We start from the raw sequence: 23,073 nt of genomic DNA, 5'->3' as shown, positions 1-23,073 counted from the left end.
TTATTCAAAGTGTCTATTTGTACGGATAACCCTTGGTGCTATTGGTACGGTTAACGAAGTACACGTACGGAGCATTTTAGGGTTTGGTTATAACTTATAACCCAATATAGCAACAAGGTTTAGTCTTAGTCACGTGACCTAAACTGGCCAATTACTAACCTATCACGTGACCTAAACGAGCCAAATAGGGACGCTGATACGGCAAACGTACGGATAGCCACTGCCTTTATTATTTGCAATATTGGCAATTAGTCACATTTAATGTAAATAATACATAATTTAACTGTAGGTTGTAGGGTTTTTCCAACTTTCATAAGCATATTTAAAGAGATGGACTGACTTGATAGAGTTGAAAATGTGGTTTATTATCAAATAGAAATGGTTTGCTAGTTTGTTGGATGGCAATTATTGGCTAAATAATGTTTGTCCCTAACGTAACCTAAATTGTATTCATTTTTATTAGTATAGCAATTATATTCAGAAAACCTGAAGAAATATTCTTCTCATCCGCTTTAACTCATAATATTCTGCCTCGAGGAGGCGGAAACGGAACCAAGTTTCCTGTTTCTACACGAACATTTTAACAAGAGACACACGTGCTGTTAAGGATGGAAGTGTAAGTCAAAATGTGTTTCTGTTTTTTGTAAATAGTGGATATATTCCATCATTTTATTAAGTCCTTTATGTTGCGAAAACTCTTTATTTATAAAGTGACAGTTTTTGTTTCCTCTCGTGTACGTCTAATAAAGAGCTGTCGATAATCATCTTCATCTGAGGAAAAATAAATGCTTGTAACAAACTTTGTTTAAAAGGCGGAATGTCGTCTAAATTTTGAGACAATCATTTAATTCGGTTGTAAATCGGTGTCCCTTTTTAATCTCATGTTTCAATTATAATAAAGCAAAAAAAACCCTTCGGATTACCTTTCATTTACTATTATAATCTGGTGTACATTATTATTATTAAATGGCCGCGATTAAGGAAAATTTGATAAATATTGGTATTTTTACTGAATAAATTCTCAGTCAATGTCGGTTTGCTCTAATCAAATTTAGAGTTAGATAAATTTGTAATTGATCACAATTTATTGATACAAAAAAATAACATAGTTTGTACACCCACCCATCAGATTAATATTTTAGTTTTACCCCCACCTAATCTAATAATAGTCCACTTTGCTATAGTCAACACTAACAACATCTGTTTATGTTTAACCAGAACATTCTAGTCCCTCCGAGAACAGCTTTTCTCAACCGGTGGGTCGGGATCCAAAAGTAGGTCCAGACCTGTACTGGGTGGGTCGCGGACAGCTGGTCAAAAATAAATAAATACTTTATGTTGGACTTATCTTTTATTTTGATAGGCATGCTGTGAAATGCATTTTGCACAGGAAAATAAATAAATTTATGTTTAAAAAGAAAAGGTCGTGGCTATTCATACGGAAACGTATCACTGGACTCCCCCTCTATCCGTATGCAGCGCCCCTCATTGGCCAGGTTAGGTGAAGTGATAGGTGCACCACGTGACTTTAAGTACCATCAGTTTTATTTTAGCTCATATTTATTTTTAGCTGCCACTCTAACCCTTTTATTTGTACCCTATACCAGTAAATACCTTAAAATGTTAATATTTTTCATATTTGTATTTTTAAAGGTGGAATTTGCCGTGTTAAATATGTTAAAATGAAAATATATTCATGACAAAAGCGGGATTCGAACCCACGGCAGTGGAAGGGAAACTTCTTGAGTCAGGCACTTAGACCACTCGTTTTCCTGTCAATAGTCTCGGGGTCCATTAACACGTTTCCATATGAATAGACACTTCGTTAAAAAAAACACACACAATATATGTGAGTTTTCAACAGCTATTTTTGTAAAACTAAATTTGGTTGTTGATTTCTAAAAGAAAAAGCACAATATACACAACCACAATTTCACATCACATCACTTGAAACTTATTGACTATTCCCCACCCATTCGTTTTCCTATCTTGTATCCCTCCTCCCTGTTAACTCCCACCCCCCTCACCCTGGTGTAACACTGCCCTCTCTTTTTTACATCCTCCCTTTAATAAAGTATTTACCCTTCCCTAGGGAGGGCTGGTGATGGTCACAATTATGCAATGAAATAAATTCATTTATTTAATTGCAATAATAAAATATGCATTGCTGTTAAAAGATTGCACTTCTTGTAGTGTTAACCTTCAACAGCATGTGCAGACAAGGTGAAAAAAAAAAAAAAAAAAAGGTGAGACCAGTTGGGAACCTGTAGGGTTTAGAGTATATGTGAAATTAGACATATTATAAATGATGACTGTGACCCACAGTTATCCATACATGGGTTGAGAATTAAAAAAACGCTGTAATAGATGTTTCTTATCTTTCAGGAAGAACGCTAGCGCTGCCATGCTCAGTAATTATGAGGTAATGTGATGTGTTTTGTACGTTTTTCATGGTTTGGCTTTCCACTAAGATGTGTTGATGTATTTATGTTTGAAAGGTATTCAAACTCCTGACAGACCTTAAGGAGCAGAGGAAGGACAGTGGGAAGAGCAAACACAGCATAGGACAGCAGAACCTCAACACCATCATGTATGAGGTCAGCACTTCAACCATCAACTACGGTCAATGCCTTGTTTGTGACTTTTTCTGGGTGACACGTTTCCCTGCGTCTCCACACAGACGCTGAAGTATCTGTCAAAGGCTCCGTGTAGCCGACAGAGCCCAGAGATCATCAAAGAGTTCCTCACCACCATGATGCCTCACAAACTCACTAAGTCAGTCAAATCTAACAGAAACAACAATGTTATGCTTTGTTTTTTTTAAATATCTGGTTGACCAACATGAACATGTTGTTCCTTTCAGAGCAGAAAAACTGCAGCTCCTGAATCAACGACCACAGTCAGCAGTAGAAATACAGTTGGTGAGTTTGTTTCATCACTGGCTTGTCAACACTTCCTAAATACTCTCCTCATTTTTTTTTATTTCTCTCTTGAATGAATAAATTATTCTTAACATTTGGACCAGGGCTCGACAACCAGCGGCTCTCAATTCACTTGTTGACCCTCGGCCAATCAGCACGTCCTCTAATCATAGATTATGTAATTGAGAATATTCACTACAAGAGCAGAGACGATTCTGTTTACATCATACCAACAACTAAAAGTGGCAGCTCCCATGTTAGAGGCAGCGTTAAGGTCAATTACGACGTCTACAATTATCCATGTTCAAATACAACTCAATTATGATTTCTTTGACCAGTTGACTGGCATTTTTCCCAATTACAAATGTAGTTACAATTATTATTTTCCCTCTGAAGGTCAATTACAATTATGTTCTCAATTACTAAAATTCAGTTACAATTAATTAGCCTTTAGGGGGTATGTTACGAATCGAGATTACCTTTTAACTTCTGGGATTTAATCAGTGTATGCTGAACTACGAAGCTCGCTGGAGCTTAATCACTATGGCAATTAATGCTGAACAACTAACCTGCTCGCGAGCAGGTTTTTCTCTGGCTTGGACCTTAGCGAGTCCTAAAGCCCCACCTCCTGACCAATCAGATCTCGTAGTAAACAACCTGGCCAATGGTAGAAGATCCTGGTTGGTGGAAATCTGACAGCTGAGTTTAAGAAAGAAGGTTATTGATGGACAAATGCAATCCTTTCATTTGCCGATGACATCCTTTAAGAAAGATATAGATTTATATCTGATGGACTGATTTACAGTCAGCTGATGAAGCCTGTCGCGATCGTATGCGCGGATGGCTGAAGTCTTTAATTAATTAATTCATTCATACGCTGTGTGTGCTGTAATAAAGTGATTAGAGCGCACATACCGCGGGTGAAATCACTTGGCTTAAATTAGCATGTTGTGATGGACGGTTGTAAGACGGCTCCTGTCTGACAGGGAATGTTTTGTTAGTTGAAGCCAGCTAACGAAGATTAATCTAGATTGGTAACATAGGCACTTAATAAATAAGCCGCTGAAACGTAACCTTCCTCTTGTGTTAGCTTTCTGTTAGCATCTCTTGTGATAATGGTCAGTTTTGATCCATGTCTTAAATCAGCTGTAAAATACACAAATAAAAAATATTTTCTATCATCTTATTAGTTTTTCGTCTTTTGAGTACCATGTTGGGCTTCCTTATCCATGAAAATATTGGTATAATATTTGTGGTGTGGGTGTCTGAGCCTTTTTTCTGTCAGTATACGGCTCGATTTAATTTGTTTTTAACATAGTAAAATGATCTTCAAGAGAACTGACAGGTAAACTTGATATGAAACATATTTTAATAATTGTTAATTATGTGTATTATAGAACTGTAACATGATTCCACAGTTTTGTGTTTATTTAAATTGTAAATGACAGTTTTTATAGAATTTCCATGCCGATTACAATTACAAAATCAACATTTTTTTTCAATTGCTATTATAATTACATCATAGTTGTAATTAATGATCAGTCATGCATCCAATATTGTAATGGACCCCAACCCTAGTTAGAGCAATATTTGATGCTCTGACCCCAAACTGCAGGAAAACTCATCCTGTTCAGTAAAGTTGCTTAAACTTCTTGTGATTTATGTTATTGATTTTTTTTTTTTTTATGTTAGCACACAAAGACTTTTTAGATTTGATTACAGGATTAGATTTCTAGTCAGGATTCTGGTTTTCCATCACTTGACTTTGGTCGGAATAAATTTGGTTTAAAAATAATTAAAAAATTTAATTAATCAAAATATTTCATTTATAAATGTGGATATTTGAAAACAGGGCCATTTTTCACCTTTTTTTAATGAGTTTAAACAAGTTTTAAAAAGTATCGGAAAATTGTCTTTTGGGCAACCTCTGATTTAATTTGGTTTTAGTTTTATTTCCTGTTTTAGTTCTTGATTGTCAACGTCCTGTATTGTGTTTTGATCCGTTTTTGTACATTTTCTTAATGTGGTGGTTATTACTTTTTAAAGGTCCCATATCATGCTATTTTTCACCCATCTCTATTTGTTCTAAGAACACCAAAAACATAGTATTTTAGTATTTAGTAGAGTTTTAGCCTCTGAAAAGTCACTTTCTGAGCAACTCTACACAAACAGGCTGATTTGTGGCCTACTTATGCATATTCATGAGTGGGTGTGTCTATAGACAGGACACTGACTTCCTCTCCCCCCTCACAGTGACGTAGGGCCAGAGAACGGCCCGCCCTCCTCCTCCCACTCCGTAGCCGAGCTCATGCTGCTTCATAAACTCAAAACAGAGCATGGGGGCGGGGCGTTCACCGGTACATACATAGACTGTAGAAAATACATACATAGCACTGTGCGAAGGACGCTGAAATGTTCACCTTCGTCTGTTTACATGTCTATCACGGCAGAGAGCTTCCTGGAGGGGCGGCTTCTCCAGCTCAGTGCCGCGTCAAATTCATCATCAAAATGGGAACGCGCCATCAAATTGGAGCGAGGTGTTTGGGCTCACCCTGCAGTAATAAAGGAGCAGATCACCCTCTAGCTAACGATTGAGGGAATCAATGAAAAAAACACTTTGGGAATGTGTATGAAGCCCAATAGCACTTTTATGATATTTAAAGCACAGAAATTTTCATTTAGCTTAACATGGGCCCTTTAAGTATCAACAAAATAAAATAGTCAACTTTTCCCCACCCTGACTCTCTCTTCCCTGTTCCTTTCCCCCTCACTTAGGCGTACCACTGCCCTCTCTTTTTATATTCTCCCTTTAGTAAAGTGTTTCTTACATTTCTTTAGGGAGGGATGGTGATGGTCACTATTAAATAAATTCATACTGTCTCAAAAAGATTGCACTTTTGTAGTGTTGAGCCCCCCCAAAAAAAAAAGAATCAACAAAATCACAGTGTGAAGTATTTTTTATGTGTTAACGTTAGTTATTTTCTGGTAAACATGGCCCTATTTTTTCTCTTTGTACCCAGATGGTAGAGGAGAGTGAAGAGCGTTTATCAGAGGAACAGATAGAGGAGCTCATTCAGACCGTTGGTCGCGTCCTCCCTGCAGACCCGGAACAGGAAAACGCCACTGAAGGCGGTGAAGAGTCTTGATAAAATGACAGAACACAACTGATGGACTGGATTATTTTACCTGATGGCTGTTGGATGTCTGGAGGAAGTTATTATGAAATGTACAGTTTTTCTCAGTTTTTTTTTTTTAAATTGTTGCTTTATTATAGTAACTAGCTTCCATTTCAATATTAAAACGGGGCTTTTTGCCCCCCTGCTCAATAACTTCTCAAGCGTAATCATTAGTCAGTCCATAAAGGAAACGGCAAGAAGGAAGTGATGTTTACCTTGTAGGTTTGAGAGCAGCAAGAAGTTGAAAAAATAAGGACTAAAATGGTGCATGACTCCTGCAAAATATTAAAAAAAAACAAAATAAAAAAACACTTTGAAACCTGCATTCATCTGACAAATTGTTCACATAATTGAAGCTCATTCTTCATTGTTTTTTTGAATTTTTGCATCAATACGTAAAATTTGCACAGAGAAACTTCTTTTCAAGCACTGTCAGCACAAGATGGTATTATTTAAAAATGTTGCTTCCTATTTTATAAAATCCACTTCCTGTTCTTATTTCTTTCAACAGTTTAAGAGGAAATTGAGGCAAACTGACCACGTTACATAATCTCTGCCTCAAAATGCACACATCTCTAAAAACATAATAAATAGTCACGTGGTTTTAACTGCCTGGATTAACCCTGCTGTTATCCTTGGGGTCAATTTGACCCCATTCAATGTTTATCATTCAAAAAATAATTGACATATTTCATGACTTTTCCTAATCTGATGGGTACAATTGATTAAGCATAACATTATCATGATGATAATTTTTCAATGTGTTGAACACATATTGCATGCATTGATGTTCCCCTGGGGTCAATTTGACCCCATGCTGTTTTAACTGGTTAAAAATTGTCTGTGTGTGATTAATGTCAGTAAGATTAGGATGGAAACTATTCAAGATAAATTCATACTAATTTCAAGAGAACGGGTCAAGCTTTCATTATCAAGGGATTATTTATGAATTCAACAAATAAAGTGCCTGACACAAAAACTTGGTCAACAATTTTCTTAAAATTAATTTTCTATAGGTAAATATCCCTGGGGTCAGATTGACCCCAAGGGTAAAACGTGTTTGTAATATTTGTGGATGATAAAAGGGTTAAACCTAAAGTTCAGGTGTACCAATTTACTCGCATTGTTTCTCCAACGTGAAATGAAAAGCTTCTAACTCTAAGTCAGAGTGATAACTTGTACAGTATGTATACATGCTGTAATGGCCTCAGCAAGTCATTGAAATATAACTGAGTACAGGGATGAAACCCATCCCCCAAAAATATTATACAGCTGTGATTGCATCACAAAACTAGTCTGTGTAGCAAGTTTTTCTCATATCACTAACAGTTTTTTGGCTTAACAAACCATTTGGAATACATTGATCTGCTTCAAATGAAGGTTGGCAGATGATTTTTTTTTTTAAACTGGCAGACAATATTGCTCTGCCAATGAAAATAAAGTCAGTTCACACACAACAACAACATTAATGCACTGTAAACCTATCATTGGCTTGTCAGACTCTGTCCACTATATGTCTCCTCTACTTTGAAAGCAAAGTTAACTTGGCATGGATCAATACGTATGTTTTATTGTTTCCATTAGTAATGTTTATAAGGAGATAAGAGACATAAATAAAACATGTGTAAACTGGATTCACTCTGATGCTTTCGTTGGTAAAGTAACTTGACTGTGGCAGCTCTGACTCCATTTGTATTAAGTTTTTAACGATTGCGATATTTGTCGTTACTATTCAAATCATACACAAACTCAGATATCATTAGTTTTTCCCCTAAAAAAATTATAATAATTGAAAAGTCACATCCCCCAAAAAGCAGACCTTGTGGAGTTACCATGCTCTCCATTCTCTGCCTTTATTTATTTAACTTAATTTTGTCAGTAATTAAATTATGGCTATTAAAAGTCATTATATAACTCTAATTACTATTACCTAGAATTGATTTTCGTATCAAAATCAACAATCAAAAGGATTGTTGATTCTGTTTTATTTGACAGCATATATAAGACGCTACCTGCCAATAAAATATGGGAAAAATTGAAAGTAAATTTGTGGATATTTTTACTTTAATCATGTAAAAATGCAATCAATTGATTATTAATTTAGAAAAAAAAAAAAAAATACAAATATTGAATTGAAAACACAAGTTGGTCCTAAAAAATCAACTGAAAATGGCAATTTGAGACTGCTGGTCTATTTAATTTAGTTACTCACAACATATTTTAGTTGTTAATATTATATTTTAACTTACTGATCTAATTTTCTCACAGATATAAGCTTCCTGTGGGAATCTCTGCCTGCCATGTGAGATGCTTGTAATCCTGTGAGCGTCAACAAAGCTCTACTCTTCATAAAAAGAGATGAGTAAATGAAATGAGGCGGCTTTAACCTGCACCACATCCCACAGTGTGATTACATTTCCCCGGCGGGCTTTCACTTAGCGCACACTAATCGATGCTGTAAAGTAATTTCAGCCTCTAATGTGAGAAGACACTTTATCATCGTGGTGGGAGTGGCCTTTAACGCCTCGTCCAATAGGAATCCTCCTAACAACTGTGTTTTAAGAACACATCCAAAACATTGACCAATCAGCGGCGGGGACTTTTTTTCCCCCTGCCTGCTGTGTTTCTTTCTGTCTAAACGGTTGTCACAGCTCGACTTCTCACGGTGAAAGTTAGGCCATTAAACGATGTTTGTGTCTAAATATATTTAATATTTTCAACCTCAGCCTGTTAGGGAAGAAACACTGACGAGTCTGTGGCCAGAAAGGATCCGTTCGTGTCACGTATTGAGGACTCGGGTCCAAGGATGTGTGTGTTTCCCTCTGTGTCGGTGAGTGAGCTCCATATTTGATGTGATACCGTTATTTACCGACACGTTGAGTGCGTTCACAGGTACCGACAGACAGTCTGGGTCGGTACACACGAAGGCAGTGTGACGCTGTGTGTGTGTGTGTGTGTGTTAGCAGGTCGGTCACCTGGTGGTTTCCTGTCTCTGGTGTGTTTTTAGGGCAGGCGGACCAGATGTGTACAGCTGCAGGGCCCCGCGCGCTGCCGCCCTGCTTTAATCCTATTTATTCAAGGACAACAGAATCCCCACCACCAACATGCACATTACCGTGTTTTATTTTCATTAATGCAGTACATAAAGCCAACACAGACTAGAATCAAACACGTTTAACCACCGAGGTCCTTCCATAATAAACGCTATAGACCAGGGGTCACCAACCTTCACCAACCTTTCTGAAATGGAGAGCTACTTCATAGCTAGTGAATAATCCGAAGGGCTACCAGCTTCATATACATTTAAAAAATTATAAATATGCACGGTTTCACTTTAATTGAAGGGTAAGACAGTGTTTTTCAATCTTGGGCCCGTAAACCCATGTGGGGTCCCCTGGAATTAAAATGGGGCCTCCCTGAAATGTCTAGTAATTGATTAAAAAAAATGTACTCATTAAAATAATATATATTATAATATATACAATATACATATATATATAATTTTTTAATTATTAATTTTTTTTCCTAATATATCACACGCAATATCAAACAACTGCATTCTATACTTAAAGCTGATATCAGAGTTTCTGAGAAATCTATGTTTATGTATAATTCTTTTGAAATGCAAAAAAAAATACCTAACTAGTCTTTTACTATGGTCTACTGCCAGTGGTCATTCATATACATTAATGTATATAAGTCCCTCCTTTGTCCTATAGGCCCCTATACAAATGGAAACGATCGCCGAGTGCTCCCAGCCAATAGGCTTCGACTTCCTGTTTTTGAGACTGTCAATCAAAGTGAATGCGTAACTGTGCACAGAAACAAGGCCGCGCGTCACAACAGAGAAAGCAAGGTTCAGGTCTTTTTTCTTCTTTTTTGCTGACGGCTTTTCAGAGCCATTGGCTTTGAATTAATGCTGTCATTTATTTTATTGCTGCACACATGATGAGACCTCAGGCTGTTGTCATATGTTAATAGATGTTTGTTTGCTTGCCCATGATTAGTGCACAAAATGAATCCTCTCACTGTTAGTTTACATTTATTCAGTGGAAATATGTTTTTCATATTTCTATGTCAATCAAATATTTTATGATTTAAATTTTTTTATAAAGAAAAGACAATAAAAAAAATTAGAATCAATATAGAATAAAACATCTCAAATCTCCCAGTTTTAATTGTAATTTAGTATAGCTTGAAATGTTTGTGAATAATGTCATGCCCCTTTGTGACAGCATTTATTTTATTTGTATCATATCAACCATTAAGATTAAGTATGTATAGATTGTGTATATGTACCCGATGGTCAGATAAATCTTTAAATGGATTCTTTGTTGGAGACAACATCAGACTGTGGATATTTCTAATGCACCGCTATGTGTTTCAGCTCTTTAAAACCCTTAGGGTAGAATATTATGAGGCTGATCTTGTGTTGCCCTAAATCTCTGTAAAGTCCAACTAGCTTAATCTGTATTAAAATGCTGCATACCTACATGTAAAGCTTGCAGATAGCTGCAAACTTAGCTTGGCTTAATGGCAGCTCATAAGCATGTTTGCCTGGTCTCAGTATTTTGACCACCCAGATGTTCTATAGGTTTCCCAAAAACTTGTGCAGGTATTTAAGGGTAAACGTCACCAAAATAAAGCAGAAAAGTATACATTTCAGGGTTGGGGTCAACTATAATTGTAATTGGTATTTAATTAGGACGCAAATATAATTGTAATCGTAAATGAAAAAATATGTTTGTTGTAATTGAATTGTAATTGACTTCAAATAATTGACTTTGTAGTTGGCATGGAAATTCTCTAAAAAAACATAGTTCCCACGTATCCTTAAAAAGTCTTAAAAGGCATTAAATTCATGAATTTGAAAATAAGGCCTTAATTGTCATTCAAATGTCTTAAATCAATGTTTCAAAAGTCTTAAATTATAACACATAATAAGTATAAGTATCAGTTTTACATTTTAAAATAATTCTGTGCAGACGCACGTCATACTTGTAGCAACTTTCAACAACATGGGGAAATGTAAATTTAACGAAAATTGCTTGTCCAACGAAGATTCTTCTTTATGACTTTTCTTAAAGGTTTTTACTTTTTGGGTCAAAAGTGACGTGTTGTCATAAGAGATGCTAACAGAAGAGGAAGGTTAAGCTTTAAGGAGTTATTTATTAAAGGCTCAGTAATTGTGATTAATTGTAATGTAACTTTAGTAATTCAGAATGTAATTGTAATTGACTTTCATAGGGAAAATAATAATTGTGATTATTTATTTATGAAGCCTTTTATTTTATTTAGATTTTTGTACATTGTTTGTTTCTTTTGTGTTATGTATAGATGAACTATTTTGTTGTAATTTACTGTGTGGAAATTCTGAGAATTTTAGTCATGGCCTGGTGCTTTATTTTATCAGTAATATTTTGTTATTTGTCACAACTGTTCTCCTCATGTTGTATTCTCTCTGTATTTTAATACCTTTTACATTTTAGGTTAATCTGGCCAGGGACACCAGATAAAAACTAGCCACTTTTGCTAACTCTGGCTCATTTACAGCATGTCTGTTTATTAATATGCAATCAATAAATTCAAATATGTAACTGGGAAAAATGCCAGTCAACGTAATCGTAGTTGAGTTGTAATTGAACATGGATGATTGAAGGCGTAATTGTAATTTAAAAATGTAATTGACCCCAACCTTGATACATTTACAAGTGAAGTTTCACTAGTGGTGGTGTGATTGGGATTTAAAGCACCAAACTCATGTTAAAAGTCATGTGTAAACATTGCAGGTGTTGAACTTTGTCCACAGGTCCGCAGATATACTGTAGCTGCTTTAACAGCAGATACTGAGTGTGTTTCACTGTGCTAGAGTTCTTAGCAATAACGTCAGAATAATAACTGCTTATTCATTCACGGTGCGGCCGGGCAAGTGTAGGGTTGTTTATTGGAAGTTTAGATTCAATCATTAATTCATGTCATGATAGACTTTCCCATTCTGCATTGAAGCTGAATTTAATTTGATCATATATTATGTCCTCCTCAGGTTTCGTTTTGAAGAAATGCACGTCGGGACACATGACTGGCTAAGGAGTGCCCCGCGTCTGGATCCTACACTCACACTTCAGGCCTTGGGGGCTGCAACACCACGTGGATGATTCATCCCAGCATACAGCTGAATATTCCTCAGAGATCCAATCCCAGGTTTTCTGCTGAATCTGTCTCAGTTTAATCTACAGACCAGGACTAAGGGTCTGTAACTTCCAATTAAAGGAGCTGCTGCTAAGCCCCCTGCTGGATTTCAGTGTTTGACTCACCCCCTAACCATGAGGGGGACCAGATTAAACCTGCTGCTAGGCTGCGTGCTCCTTTGCTCTGCCTCTTTACTCTACTTGGGCATGAGCGGTATAGACTGCCCCCCTAAAAGCCATCGCCACCGATGGATGGAGCTCAACCTTGGCTCAGGAAATGAGAGCCTGTCATTAAATGAGCACTTCCCTGAAGACACACCCATCATCTTCATCGGGGGGTTTCCCAGGAGCGGTACTACATTAATGCGTGCCATGCTGGACGCCCACAACGCCGTGCGATGCGGAGAAGAGACCCGAGTCATACCCCGCCTCCTGGCCATGAGGGCCACATGGAGCCGTTCAGTGAAGGAGAGGATACGGCTTGATGAGGCTGGGGTCACAGACCAGGTGTTGAACTCTGCGGTGAGAGCTTTTCTGTTGGAGGTAAGTTGGCATCCATCTCTTTTATTATTATTATTATATTAGTTTGAGATTCTTGTCAGGGAGGTCAAATGAAAAAATAGAATTAATATATATAGACCTTCTCGAAATTTGCATCAACCACAATATGTGGAACTTATAAAATACCGTATTGCAAAAATGATTAATAACATAATTGATCATGTGGATTACAAATGATCAAATGGTCTGTAATGACCGAACACCTCTTATGTGTTCAATAACCATCTTGCACTGGGATAGAATGTGTTAGTGATGCTGCTACTTTGGCACTTTACCATGCAGTTTTAACTGAACAGTTTCCAGATAACCTCTGCTTCTTCCACCCGACACTGCAGGCACGAGGGCAGCCTACAGAGTGGGCAGAAATATATAGTGGAAGTGGGGCAGCGGTTTTTCATTAAAACAAGTAGTCCGGGTAGGCGGAGCGCAGCCTGACAGAGCAAAAAACAGACCCAGTGGTCTTACAAAAACTATGCATCAACTAGGGATGTGAATTTTTGGGTGTCTCACGATTCGATTCGATTCTTAGAGTCACGATTCGATTCGAAATCGATTCTTGACTCAAAATAAGCTTCTCAGGCCGCTGGGGCTGCCGGATGAGTCAATTTAGAAATTTTAAAAATGATTATTAGTATTTTTATTTTTATATTATTTTTTTATTAATATACATTTTTTCCTCTCTTCATTCCATTGTTCCCTGGGTGTATGCTGTTGAGTTATCACATTGTTGTTTGTCCCTGTCTTTTTGTCTTGTATGTTGCAAAAAAAAAAAATGTGTATATATATATATATATATATATATATATATGTATATTTTTTTTTTTTTTTTTTGCCGATTCTGAATTGATTCAGAATCGTGGATGATTAGAATTGCGATTCTCATGTGAATTGATTTTTTTCCCCCACCCTAGCATCGACACTCATAATTTAGTCGGTTTATTGAACGAATAAATTCAGGCCTGGATGTAAATATAGAACAAGTTTAATATTGGAGATCGGGACAAATTCACTCATAATAATAAACCTCAAACCACACAATAATCTTAGAAAACATTAAATAATTTGCCGTCCTTAGTCAGGAAGGGAGGAAATTGGGACAAAAACAGTCCGATTTGTTTGTTTTGTACCCAGCTTTACCCTGTGCAGAATACACCCTGGACAGGTGTCCAGTCCCTCACGGGTCTAACAAACATAGTCACAACACTCACTCCTACAGTCAGTGCACAGACTTGACTAGCACATGTTTGCACTGTAGGAGTATCCACTGTGACTCATGCATACTCATGAGGAACTTGCAAATTCTGTGCAGAAAGTCCTGAGCACTAAACAAATAACATTTCAGCTGCGAGTCCAGATTTATAATCACCGCACAGTTGTGGTAATTTCTGTAATGTTTTTTTAATGTGTTCGTCTTCCAGGTGATCGTGGGTCACGGGGAGCCGGCCCCTCGCCTCTGTAACAAGGACCCGTTTGCCCTGAAGTCTCTGTCTTACTTAGCTAGCATTTTCCCAAAAGGAAAGTTTGTGCTGATGATAAGAGACGGACGAGCAACAGTCCACTCCATGATATCACGCAAGGTGCGCCTCCTCCTTACTCCAACATCAATCTCCTCACTGGATGATGTTGTTAAACCATGACTTAATCAGTTCTCTCACTGTACCTTTACTCACAGGTGACCATCTCTGGATTCGACCTGTCTAACTACAGGGACTGTCTGACGAAGTGGAGCAGCGCCGTGGAAACCATGTACAACCAGTGCCAGTCAGTGGGCGAGTCCAGATGTTTGCCAGTTCGCTACGAGCAGCTTGTTCTCAAACCTGAGCAGGAAATGAGGAAGTTGCTTCATTTCCTGGACCTGCAGTGGGACTCGTCAGTTCTCCACCACGAAGAGTTGATTGGAAAGGCAGGAGGCGTGTCTCTTTCCAAGTGAGTGCTTTAAGGCATGGCTTCTCAACCTTTTCAGACTTAAACCCCCAAAATAAAGGTGCCAGAGACAGGGGACCCCCACTGTACCTGAAGGTGGTTGAACACAGACATGGACATTGTAGAACAGTCATGTGGAGACAGGGCCATCTATGAGGGGAAATTCTGTTTCTTTAGAGGGACCAGCAGCTTTTATGTTTTATGACCTATGATTTCAAACAAAAACAATCATGAATTAAAAAACTTTCTTGAGTCACAAATTGAGCAATTGGTAAATGCGATAACAATTGCAGTATCTATTGTGCAGACATTGACCATGAGCCCATTATTTTATTATTATTATTGAGTTTGAAGTCGCTGAATCCAGTACAGGTTATGAGTCGTGAGCACACACAGGACTCAAAACTGTGAAATAATTAAACAGCCAGGCTTTTGTAGGTCAAGTGCAGCTTACACACCTCCCACAGTGCTTTTATATTATTTGGGTTTTCAACTAGTTTGTGAAGCTCAGAGGATTTGGTGATATCTGGCGGTTGCTGCGAGCTGCTAAACCCAAATTTGGCTTGTGTTTTAATTAATTAGGTCATACTGCAGCAGAATTTGCAAACTTGTTTTAGTGAATCGTGCAGTTTTGGATACAATAGAAGACCAATAAACCAGTTAGTGGGATTGTGGTACAGCAAATGTTTTTATTGTAAAGAACTTTATGATTTTATATATGGAACGGTTCTTTATTGAAGAAAAGTTTAAGATTCATCACTACACTTATAAACGGTGGTATTAAAAGTGGATGAAGTGGATTCCGTGCTAATTTACTTTGGATGTCATTTGTCCAGGGTTGAACGTTCCACAGACCAGGTGATGAAGCCAGTGAACACAGATGCCCTCTCCAAGTGGGTGGGAAACATTCCCTCTGACGTGGTGAGTGACATGGCTGAAATTGCCCCCATGTTGGCTCGCCTCGGCTATGATCCCCAAGCAAACCCCCCCGACTACACTAGGCCAGAGCCAATGGTGTCCCAGTACAACTACTCACAGGTGAGGATGTAAAGTCACTTTTCATGTGTTGGATGAAATGTTGCGCGTGCACACCATATATATATATATATATATAAAGATCATTATTCTATCTCTAGTAAATCAAGGAAGTGCTTTGTGGTGCGTGTGTGTGGAGCAAATATCTCCCCTGACGCAGTGTCTGTTCGACCTGAAGTTTTTTTGCAAGCTTGCACACAGGCTGAGTGTGTGTGTATGCATAATTTTGGACTTATTTGGTGTTGCTAAACATTTATTTTAATTTTATTTTAGCCCGGACGGCACATTCATGTTCACGAGAAATTAAACCTATTCAGCTTTTGACCTGAGTGTGAGGGGGCGCTAGTGTTCATTTATAACCTCTAATAATCGGTAGAAGAAGACCCTCCTCCAGTCCACAAAAGAAGGTCTATATTAAAAATGTTTTTGTACTGCTTCAAGTTATTTAAGTGTGTTGCAAAACGTTTATTTTCATTTTGTTTTGAGATTACGGCTCCAAATTTTGATCGCGTCGTGGTACGTCCGGGTCCGTTTTTTTCTCTCTCAAGTCTCACGCATTGGGGGACACGCATTTCAACAACTTGTGACGGAGTGTGTGCATGCGCGCAGCTGATGCACGTGCGTGTGTGAGAGAGAACCCATATGGAGGAGATGGCGAGAGTCCCACACGCCAACCAGGAGGACAGGTAGCTAGTCTCTCACCCACGCACGTACGCAGGCACACATCTCAAAACACGCCCTCACCACACATAAGGTATTTATAATAAAAATATACTAAATGAGTAAAATAAAACAAAAAACTCAACAATATTTATACAAAAAGTACACAAGACGACAACAGAAATCAGAATCAGAATTCCTTTATTAATCCCAAGGGGAAATTGCTTTTGTTAAAGCCACAGAAAAAAAAATCACAAGTAATCTACTCAAAATTTCAACAAGTGGGTCAAAAATCTAACCTTTTTTGGAAAAAAAAAGTAAAAATTTGAGTTAAATTCTTCTTCAAAACTTTAAATAATAATGATTAGGATGTGCAGTTACATATGATGGAACAGCAGTGACAAAGTAATGATAATAATAAAGCCAAATAATGATTTTTATTTTTCTTTACTCCTCCAATACCCCTTTTCACACTAAATAATCCAATCCAATCCAATCCAATCCACTTTATTTATATAGCACATTTAAACAACAAAACGTTTCCAAAGTGCTGAACATGCGACCACAACAATAAAACCAAAACAATACAAATGAGCTCTGCCACTAAATGAGTATAAAACAATAAATAAAAATAAAACAGTTTAAAAGAATAAATATAAATAAAAACACATTAAAAACTATAAATAAGAATAAAACTCAAAAACATAAAATAAAAGACACAGAGGACCACACAACTTACGCGGTGCTAAATAATGACCTCACAGTAGAGAATTTAATGTTTGTCACTGCAGGAAAACTCAAAACAAAGAAAACTCTTGTACTTGGATTTAATCACACATTATGTTAAATTGTTAAACTGAATATCAGGAGGATCACAAAAGACATCTCACTATGATTTAGCTGTGCATGTTTCTTAAATAATTTTCTCTGTCATTACTGACCTCTCTGTCTCTTCTTTCTGCAGGGTGTGAAAGCAGCAGAAACTCCTCACCCCAGTTAGATGCCACTGTACTCTACACTACGAGCGCACCTTAAGCAGAGCTCCAGCTCACAAAGGTTTTATTTGTCACACATACATTTTTCGAGTCATTCATTAGCGTTTTGTGTGTGTTCAAGTCTGCGTACTGGTGGAGTGTTTTAAAAAAGGACTTATCGCCTGGTTTTCGGGTTTGAATCCAGGCTGTCAGGTCAGGACTGGACTTCCTGCTGAGGGAAAGATGCTCCGTCAGCATTATTCCCTCACTGATGTCCTGATGCTGCATCATCCTCCTCCTCCTACGATGAAGTGCTTCATCGTGTCCATTACCGTGATTTACCCACAATGTGAAAAGTGTCTTCAGGTGAATCCTTCCCTGAGGGAGCGTGACTGAATATTTTTGAAGATTTGTTTATTTTTCAAATAACTTATTTTCAGGTTGATCACTCTTGAATTTTGAAACATGAATTTTTGTAATTATTTTATAAATTTATGTGCATTAACAAACAAACAAAAACGATTTAAATTACTTATTTCTTTACTGTAATCTTTGACTTTCTTCTTCTTCTTTCTTGGTTATTGGCATGTTGCAACCAACTTCAATAGGTGCATATCACCAGCTACTGTATATGTTTTATTGCATTACTTCCTAATCTGCTCCGTAGGATATAACCATTAAAGCATCTGTTAAACTTGAGGCCTGGGGGCCAAATCTGGCCCTTCGGAGCATCCAATTCAGCCCACAGGGGAATGCAAAAAAGACAGAGAAAACAGAATCATTGTGTAAATAACCACAAAATTCCATAAAGTTTTGCAGTATTTGCAGAGCTCACAGTTTTCCCGTGCTTATATCACATGATGGCAGACATTTTTAATCTAAAATTTTTCCAAAATCCTGCAATTTTCCTCAAAAGTCTTCACAAAATTTCACGAAATTAAAGAAAAGTTAGTCACAGGGAATGATAGTTGTCATTTATTGCCTGGGTATTGTAGCTTCATTACATTCTTAACATATTATTTATACGCGAAAATGCAAACTAGGACACATTAATGTTGAAATTACCTGTTTTCCCATCGATAATATGTGGCCCACTTGAGATCAAACTGGTCCGTATTTGGCCCCTTGACTAAAATGTGTTTGACACCCTTTGTCACAGTCTACAGGGTTAAAAAAAGGTCACAGCGCCATCTAGTGGTACAAATGCAACACAAACCAATACATTTCCAATCACCAGCCGAACAATACATTAAAAAACCATGTGCGTCAGATGCTGTAAACAATGGATGGGTTCAGGTTGGTTTGTTGTGGTTTATACCGTGCCAGGAGCACCAGAGCAGGCTTTTGTCCTTCTGTTGACATGTTGGCAGCTTGAACCCACAAACCTTTACTGCTAGGCAAGGTCAGGTGAACAGGAGTGGGCGGAGCTTCTGAGGTGCACTTGAACATGTACAGAAGGCACCTGGAGAACTGACAGAAAAAGATGGCATGATGGGTCAGTGTATGTTTTGGTCATGAAATTTTTCATTCAGATAAGTACATCGAAAAACACAAATGATTGGTTATTTGATTTTTGCTTTCAAAATGAAAAACTTAAATTGAAATTACAGGCATATTTCTTTGTCAGGGTCAAGAAGGGATAAACAAACATTTAAAAATGGTTGATTTTCAATTTTTGTTTCTAAAATCAAAATACAGAAATACCAGAGGACAAAAACAAACAAAACAAAATGCCTGTTTTTCATTATGGTGAGACCAGAAGTTGTTCTATTCAAAATAAGAGCACATATATGAGGACGCTGCTGTTTTTTTTGGCACCAAAACGTGAATTATCTCTATTTTCCCTGCTGTTTAAAATGTCTTTGAAACCGTACTCCGAAATCATTTTTGAAGTGTCAACATTTCATAATAATCTACCTGGTTGTTGAGCAGCACGTAAATGATGGGATTGATCACAATGCTGCTCTTTGCCAGCAATGAAGGAATCAAACTGGCACCGGGCGACATCAGACCCGAACGTCCAAAAGAGGCCAGTATTGCCACGATACCGTACGGCATCCAGCACAATAAGTAGCCTGTTACCATGACAACCACCATCAGCAGGACACGACCTTCCCTCCTCTCAGTAGAGGACCGGTTAATCTGTGGGATCTGTGGACAGAATACTCACACATTAAAGTCTGAGACTTGGCACAGAGGTCAAAGGTCACGCGGCCAGCTCACCTGCCTCCCCATTGCATGGACTGCCACAAGGATTTTCCCATAGCAGAAGAACATGAGCAGTAGCGGCACAAGGAGGCAGAACACAAACAAGCAGCTGATGTAGGAGCGAGCCCCCGCCGTGCGCTGCTGCCACTGCACCGAGCAGGTGGTCCCGGGACCCTCGGGTCCATAGCTGCTCACACACAACACAATAAGGGCCACCACTGACATTTACAAACACTGGCTCGATAATAACCAAATTTAACTCTGACAAAGAGCTGGGCAATATATCATGAGTCAAGATATATTGAGTTTTCTATTTTGGCGATATAGAAAATGACAATATTGAGATATATCTATTTTTTTTAACTTGTTTTTATCTATGCAGTCACACAGTACAAATTACATCATACAAGTATTTAATATTATTCAAAGAGTACAGTCAGTGTCCTTTACAATTTTTCAATATCTTCGAGAAATATATTTATATTTTTGTATTAAAATATTCATTTTAGCAGTTGCTGCCTTTGTTACTTCCCAGAACAGCATGAAAAGCACAGTTAAAGGGATTGCGGAGTGCTTCCTAACCCAGACCTTCCCCTAAAAACAAGCCACACTACAGAAGTCACTCACACATGCTGTCCCTTTGCGTATTGTGCAGTTGTTAAAACGCATATCGCCATTTTGAGGAAAAATATCGAGGTTAATATCGCCCAGCCCTACTCTGACAGCTTATTAAGATTTTTAACAAGATGTTCTTACAGAAGATGTTTGACCTACAGTAGAAATACTAAAATGGGAGGGTGTAAAATAAATGAAGCCTATATTCTTAACCATTATAACTTTCTGTGAGTTGGAACATTCCTGTCTTTTAAGGTCCACAAAGGGAAGTGAAATAACAAAAGTCCAACCGTACAGACCTGCTCCAGCCCAGCAGTGGTGGCACAGTCCACATGAGTGAATAAAGCCAGGAGGCTGCGATAGCGATCCATGCTCTCCAGTACTGAGAGGAGTCCGTCCGTATTCTGCCAAGAACTGTAAAATACCGCTCGAGGGACAGCAGAGAGAGAGACACGAGGGACACCATACCTGCCATAGGGACATCAACAATCTCTCCTAAGTGCTAACAGAGTTAATGACAGGCTTCTCTTTACATATGATAACAGTTATAATCATAGCCTATGGGGAAGTATGAGTCATCATCAATACTGATGAAAACATCCTCAATATATCCATATATCTTTACGAATGCACGTAACCAGTTCAGACTCCTGTACGGATATAAACTATACATTAAACTTCTAATCAACTAATGATTTTAACTGTTTTCCTAATTTCATGCCATTAATAAATAATCTACATTTGATTTTTAACTGGAATATAATCACTGACTTAATTATCTATGGGGTGAGAAATGTAAAAACTTGGTCACTGTTTCATAGCCGACATATTTTGAACATTTAACTCACTTTCCTTTCCTCACATTTAACTAATTTTCTATATCAGTGATTCTCAACTGGTGGGTCGCGGAGCTGTACTGGGTGGGTCGCGGACAGCTGGTCAAAAATAAAATAAGTACTTAGTGTCTTTCATGTTGGACTTGTCTTTTATTTTGACAGGCATGCTGTGAAATGCATGTAGCACAGAAAAATATATAGATTTATTAAAACAATTTTTTTAAAAATTCGATGTGTGTTTTCAACAGCTATTTTTGAAAAACTAAATTTGGTTGGTGGAATTCTTAAAAAAAAAAAAAAAAAGTGGATCGCGATTTAATGAGCGTGGGTCCCAGGGCGAGACCAGTTGAGATCCCCTGTGTTATATCATTGTTAAAAATGTGTACACATGAAAAATAAATCTAAATGTAAACGTTGAATCCAAATGTTAAATGTAAATGTTAAATCAAAGTGTAAAAGTTAAATATAAATATTAAATATAAATCTATCTAAGATTCAACATTTGTTTATATTTAACATTTACTTTTGGATTTATTTTTCATGTGTACACATTTTTAACAATGATATGGAACATGCTGTTTTACACACATTTCTGTCTCAAATGGAAGAAAAATTAGTTAAATGTTAAAAATATAGACTTTAAAAGTTGAGAGTGCAGCAGGGCTAGAGTTAGCTGGATCACTCACCGAACAGAGCGTTGGAGAAACCGTACCACTGACACCCGTGAGAACCGGTTAGCCACCGGCCGCGCACACTGGCAGCCAGGCTGAGCGGAGTCCCGAACACACACACCAACATGTCGCTGACGTTGATGTTGATGAGCAACAAGTTGACCGGTGTCCGCAAACCGGGGAACCGTGAAAACACCATCAGTGCAAGAAAGTTCCCGAGGAAACCGAGCACTAGGATCACACCCAGAACCACGGCCACCGCTGTGTGACCCGACCGACTCAGAGCTCCGGTGGCCGGGTCCGACACCAAACTTTGTCCGCTGGTGGTGATGTTGTTGCTATGCTGCGGGTGGATTACCATGGTAACGCGGTGCAGAGTGATGATGAAAGGTGAAGTAGCCCCCACTAGTAGAGTAGTGGCAGACTTTACAGATTCCAGCATGCACTGCGGCTCAGTGAGGGGGTTTAATTTAGCACGAGAGGGCATCTCCATATGTTCAAGTCCTCAGGAGGAGAGAGGGATAGACATGTCAGTCACCCACACAAATGGACCCCTGCATGCACTCTGCATTTAACAACAATATTCCTACCCTTAGGGAATGTTTACATAAACTGTAGTCTATAACACTGTTTAAAAGTAAGAAATATGGATTTATTACATAAGCATGTGTTCATCTTGAATAAAACATAGATCAGGACAGATTGAAGACCTAAATATGAGAGCCAACCTATTAATATTATATGTTTTGTCAGACTGAAGGGGTGAGCCAAAGAACACTTTCCATATGCCGAGATGTTGATTAATCCACTCAGACTGACATGTTTTCATAAATAAGGTGTAATGCCCTACTATAGACTATATATATCACATTAATCCATCTCTGAGGAGCAGTGGGAAACCCTCCACTCAGGGGAAAACCAGTTTATCCATGGGATTTGGGGGCAAAATACTCACTCTAAAATAACAAATATTAACGGATGAATCTGTGTACAGAGGTCAAAGGTTGTGTGGTAAACTCACCTGCCTCAGCCTCACCATTACTTATTCGATAATATGGATTGGTAAAAATGCATACAGTACCACATGGAAGTTGTTGTATAGCCTAAACTGATTTCCCCTCATACAACCTATTATGACATTTCTTTTTGTCTTTCGCTTCATAAAAGTTGTATTTTCATTCACCCTCAAACATATTTTAGCTTACAACATGAGTCTTTTTATTAGTTTAGTTTATAATCTATTTGTTTTACAAGTCTAATCTTATTTTTTCACCTCAGTGAGGCAGTGTTTCCTTGATATGTTGA

The 23,073-nt window shown here is 37.9% G+C and overlaps 3 protein-coding genes across 5 annotated transcripts; 2 read left to right on the top strand and 1 right to left on the bottom strand.

Moving 5' to 3' along the window:
• The first annotated feature begins 572 nt into the window (after positions 1–572).
• Positions 573–6,807, top strand: crcp (calcitonin gene-related peptide-receptor component protein). Of its 2 annotated transcripts, none has more exons than XM_028466959.1 (6): positions 573–616; positions 2,386–2,422; positions 2,499–2,597; positions 2,681–2,775; positions 2,864–2,921; positions 5,942–6,807. In XM_028466959.1, exons 1-6 carry the CDS (start codon positions 609–611, stop codon positions 6,065–6,067), a joined length of 423 nt encoding a protein of 140 aa, XP_028322760.1. In that variant the 5' UTR covers positions 573–608; the 3' UTR covers positions 6,068–6,807. The 2 variants fall into 2 exon arrangements, with proteins under 2 accessions (XP_028322760.1, XP_028322761.1); XM_028466960.1 differs by having other exon boundaries at positions 2,869–2,921; positions 5,942–5,973.
• Positions 6,808–8,716: 1,909 nt separating this feature from the next.
• Positions 8,717–17,960, top strand: tpst1l (tyrosylprotein sulfotransferase 1, like). Of its 2 annotated transcripts, XR_003675510.1 has the most exons (7): positions 8,717–8,927; positions 12,141–12,828; positions 14,265–14,423; positions 14,519–14,772; positions 15,606–15,807; positions 16,353–16,490; positions 17,429–17,960. XR_003675510.1 is itself a non-coding variant. In XM_028466943.1 (6 exons), exons 2-6 carry the CDS (start codon positions 12,421–12,423, stop codon positions 17,462–17,464), a joined length of 1,059 nt encoding a protein of 352 aa, XP_028322744.1. In that variant the 5' UTR covers positions 8,717–8,927; positions 12,141–12,420; the 3' UTR covers positions 17,465–17,960. The 2 variants fall into 2 exon arrangements, 1 of the variants encoding a protein (XP_028322744.1); XM_028466943.1 differs by lacking the exon at positions 16,353–16,490.
• A 346-nt stretch (positions 17,961–18,306) lies between these two features.
• Positions 18,307–23,061, bottom strand: LOC114475832 (pinopsin-like). Its single transcript, XM_028466962.1, has 5 exons — positions 21,784–23,061; positions 20,561–20,729; positions 19,662–19,833; positions 19,356–19,589; positions 18,307–18,908 (listed from the first exon to the last, which is right to left on the bottom strand). Exons 1-5 carry the CDS (start codon positions 22,259–22,261, stop codon positions 18,705–18,707), a joined length of 1,257 nt encoding a protein of 418 aa, XP_028322763.1. The 5' UTR covers positions 22,262–23,061; the 3' UTR covers positions 18,307–18,704.
• Between the last annotated feature and the right edge of the window lie 12 nt (positions 23,062–23,073).

This window comes from Gouania willdenowi, chromosome 14 (genome assembly GCF_900634775.1).
Source record: "Gouania willdenowi chromosome 14, fGouWil2.1, whole genome shotgun sequence".
NCBI classification, from domain to species: domain Eukaryota; kingdom Metazoa; phylum Chordata; class Actinopteri; order Blenniiformes; family Gobiesocidae; genus Gouania; species Gouania willdenowi.
Note: the sequence above shows the minus strand (reverse complement) of the source record. Positions and strands in the feature narration are given on the sequence as shown.

Bases quoted from the DNA above. Each gene is read 5' to 3' on its own strand.
- crcp (XM_028466959.1), top strand. The intron at 2,776-2,863 runs GTCAGTCAAATC...TGTTCCTTTCAG, and splicing joins ATGCCTCACAAACTCACTAA to AGCAGAAAAACTGCAGCTCC. The intron at 2,922-5,941 runs GTGAGTTTGTTT...CTTTGTACCCAG, and splicing joins CAGCAGTAGAAATACAGTTG to ATGGTAGAGGAGAGTGAAGA.
- tpst1l (XM_028466943.1), top strand. From the start codon at position 12,421: ATGAGGGGGACCAGATTAAACCTGCTGCTAGGCTGCGTGCTCCTTTGC. The intron at 12,829-14,264 runs GTAAGTTGGCAT...TTCGTCTTCCAG, and splicing joins TGAGAGCTTTTCTGTTGGAG to GTGATCGTGGGTCACGGGGA. The intron at 15,808-17,428 runs GTGAGGATGTAA...TTCTTTCTGCAG, and splicing joins CCCAGTACAACTACTCACAG to GGTGTGAAAGCAGCAGAAAC.
- LOC114475832 (XM_028466962.1), bottom strand. From the start codon at position 22,261: ATGGAGATGCCCTCTCGTGCTAAATTAAACCCCCTCACTGAGCCGCAG. The intron at 20,730-21,783 runs GTGAGTGATCCA...TCCCTATGGCAG, and splicing joins TTTCTCCAACGCTCTGTTCG to GTATGGTGTCCCTCGTGTCT. The intron at 18,909-19,355 runs GTAGATTATTAT...TTTTTCTGTCAG, and splicing joins ACGTGCTGCTCAACAACCAG to TTCTCCAGGTGCCTTCTGTA.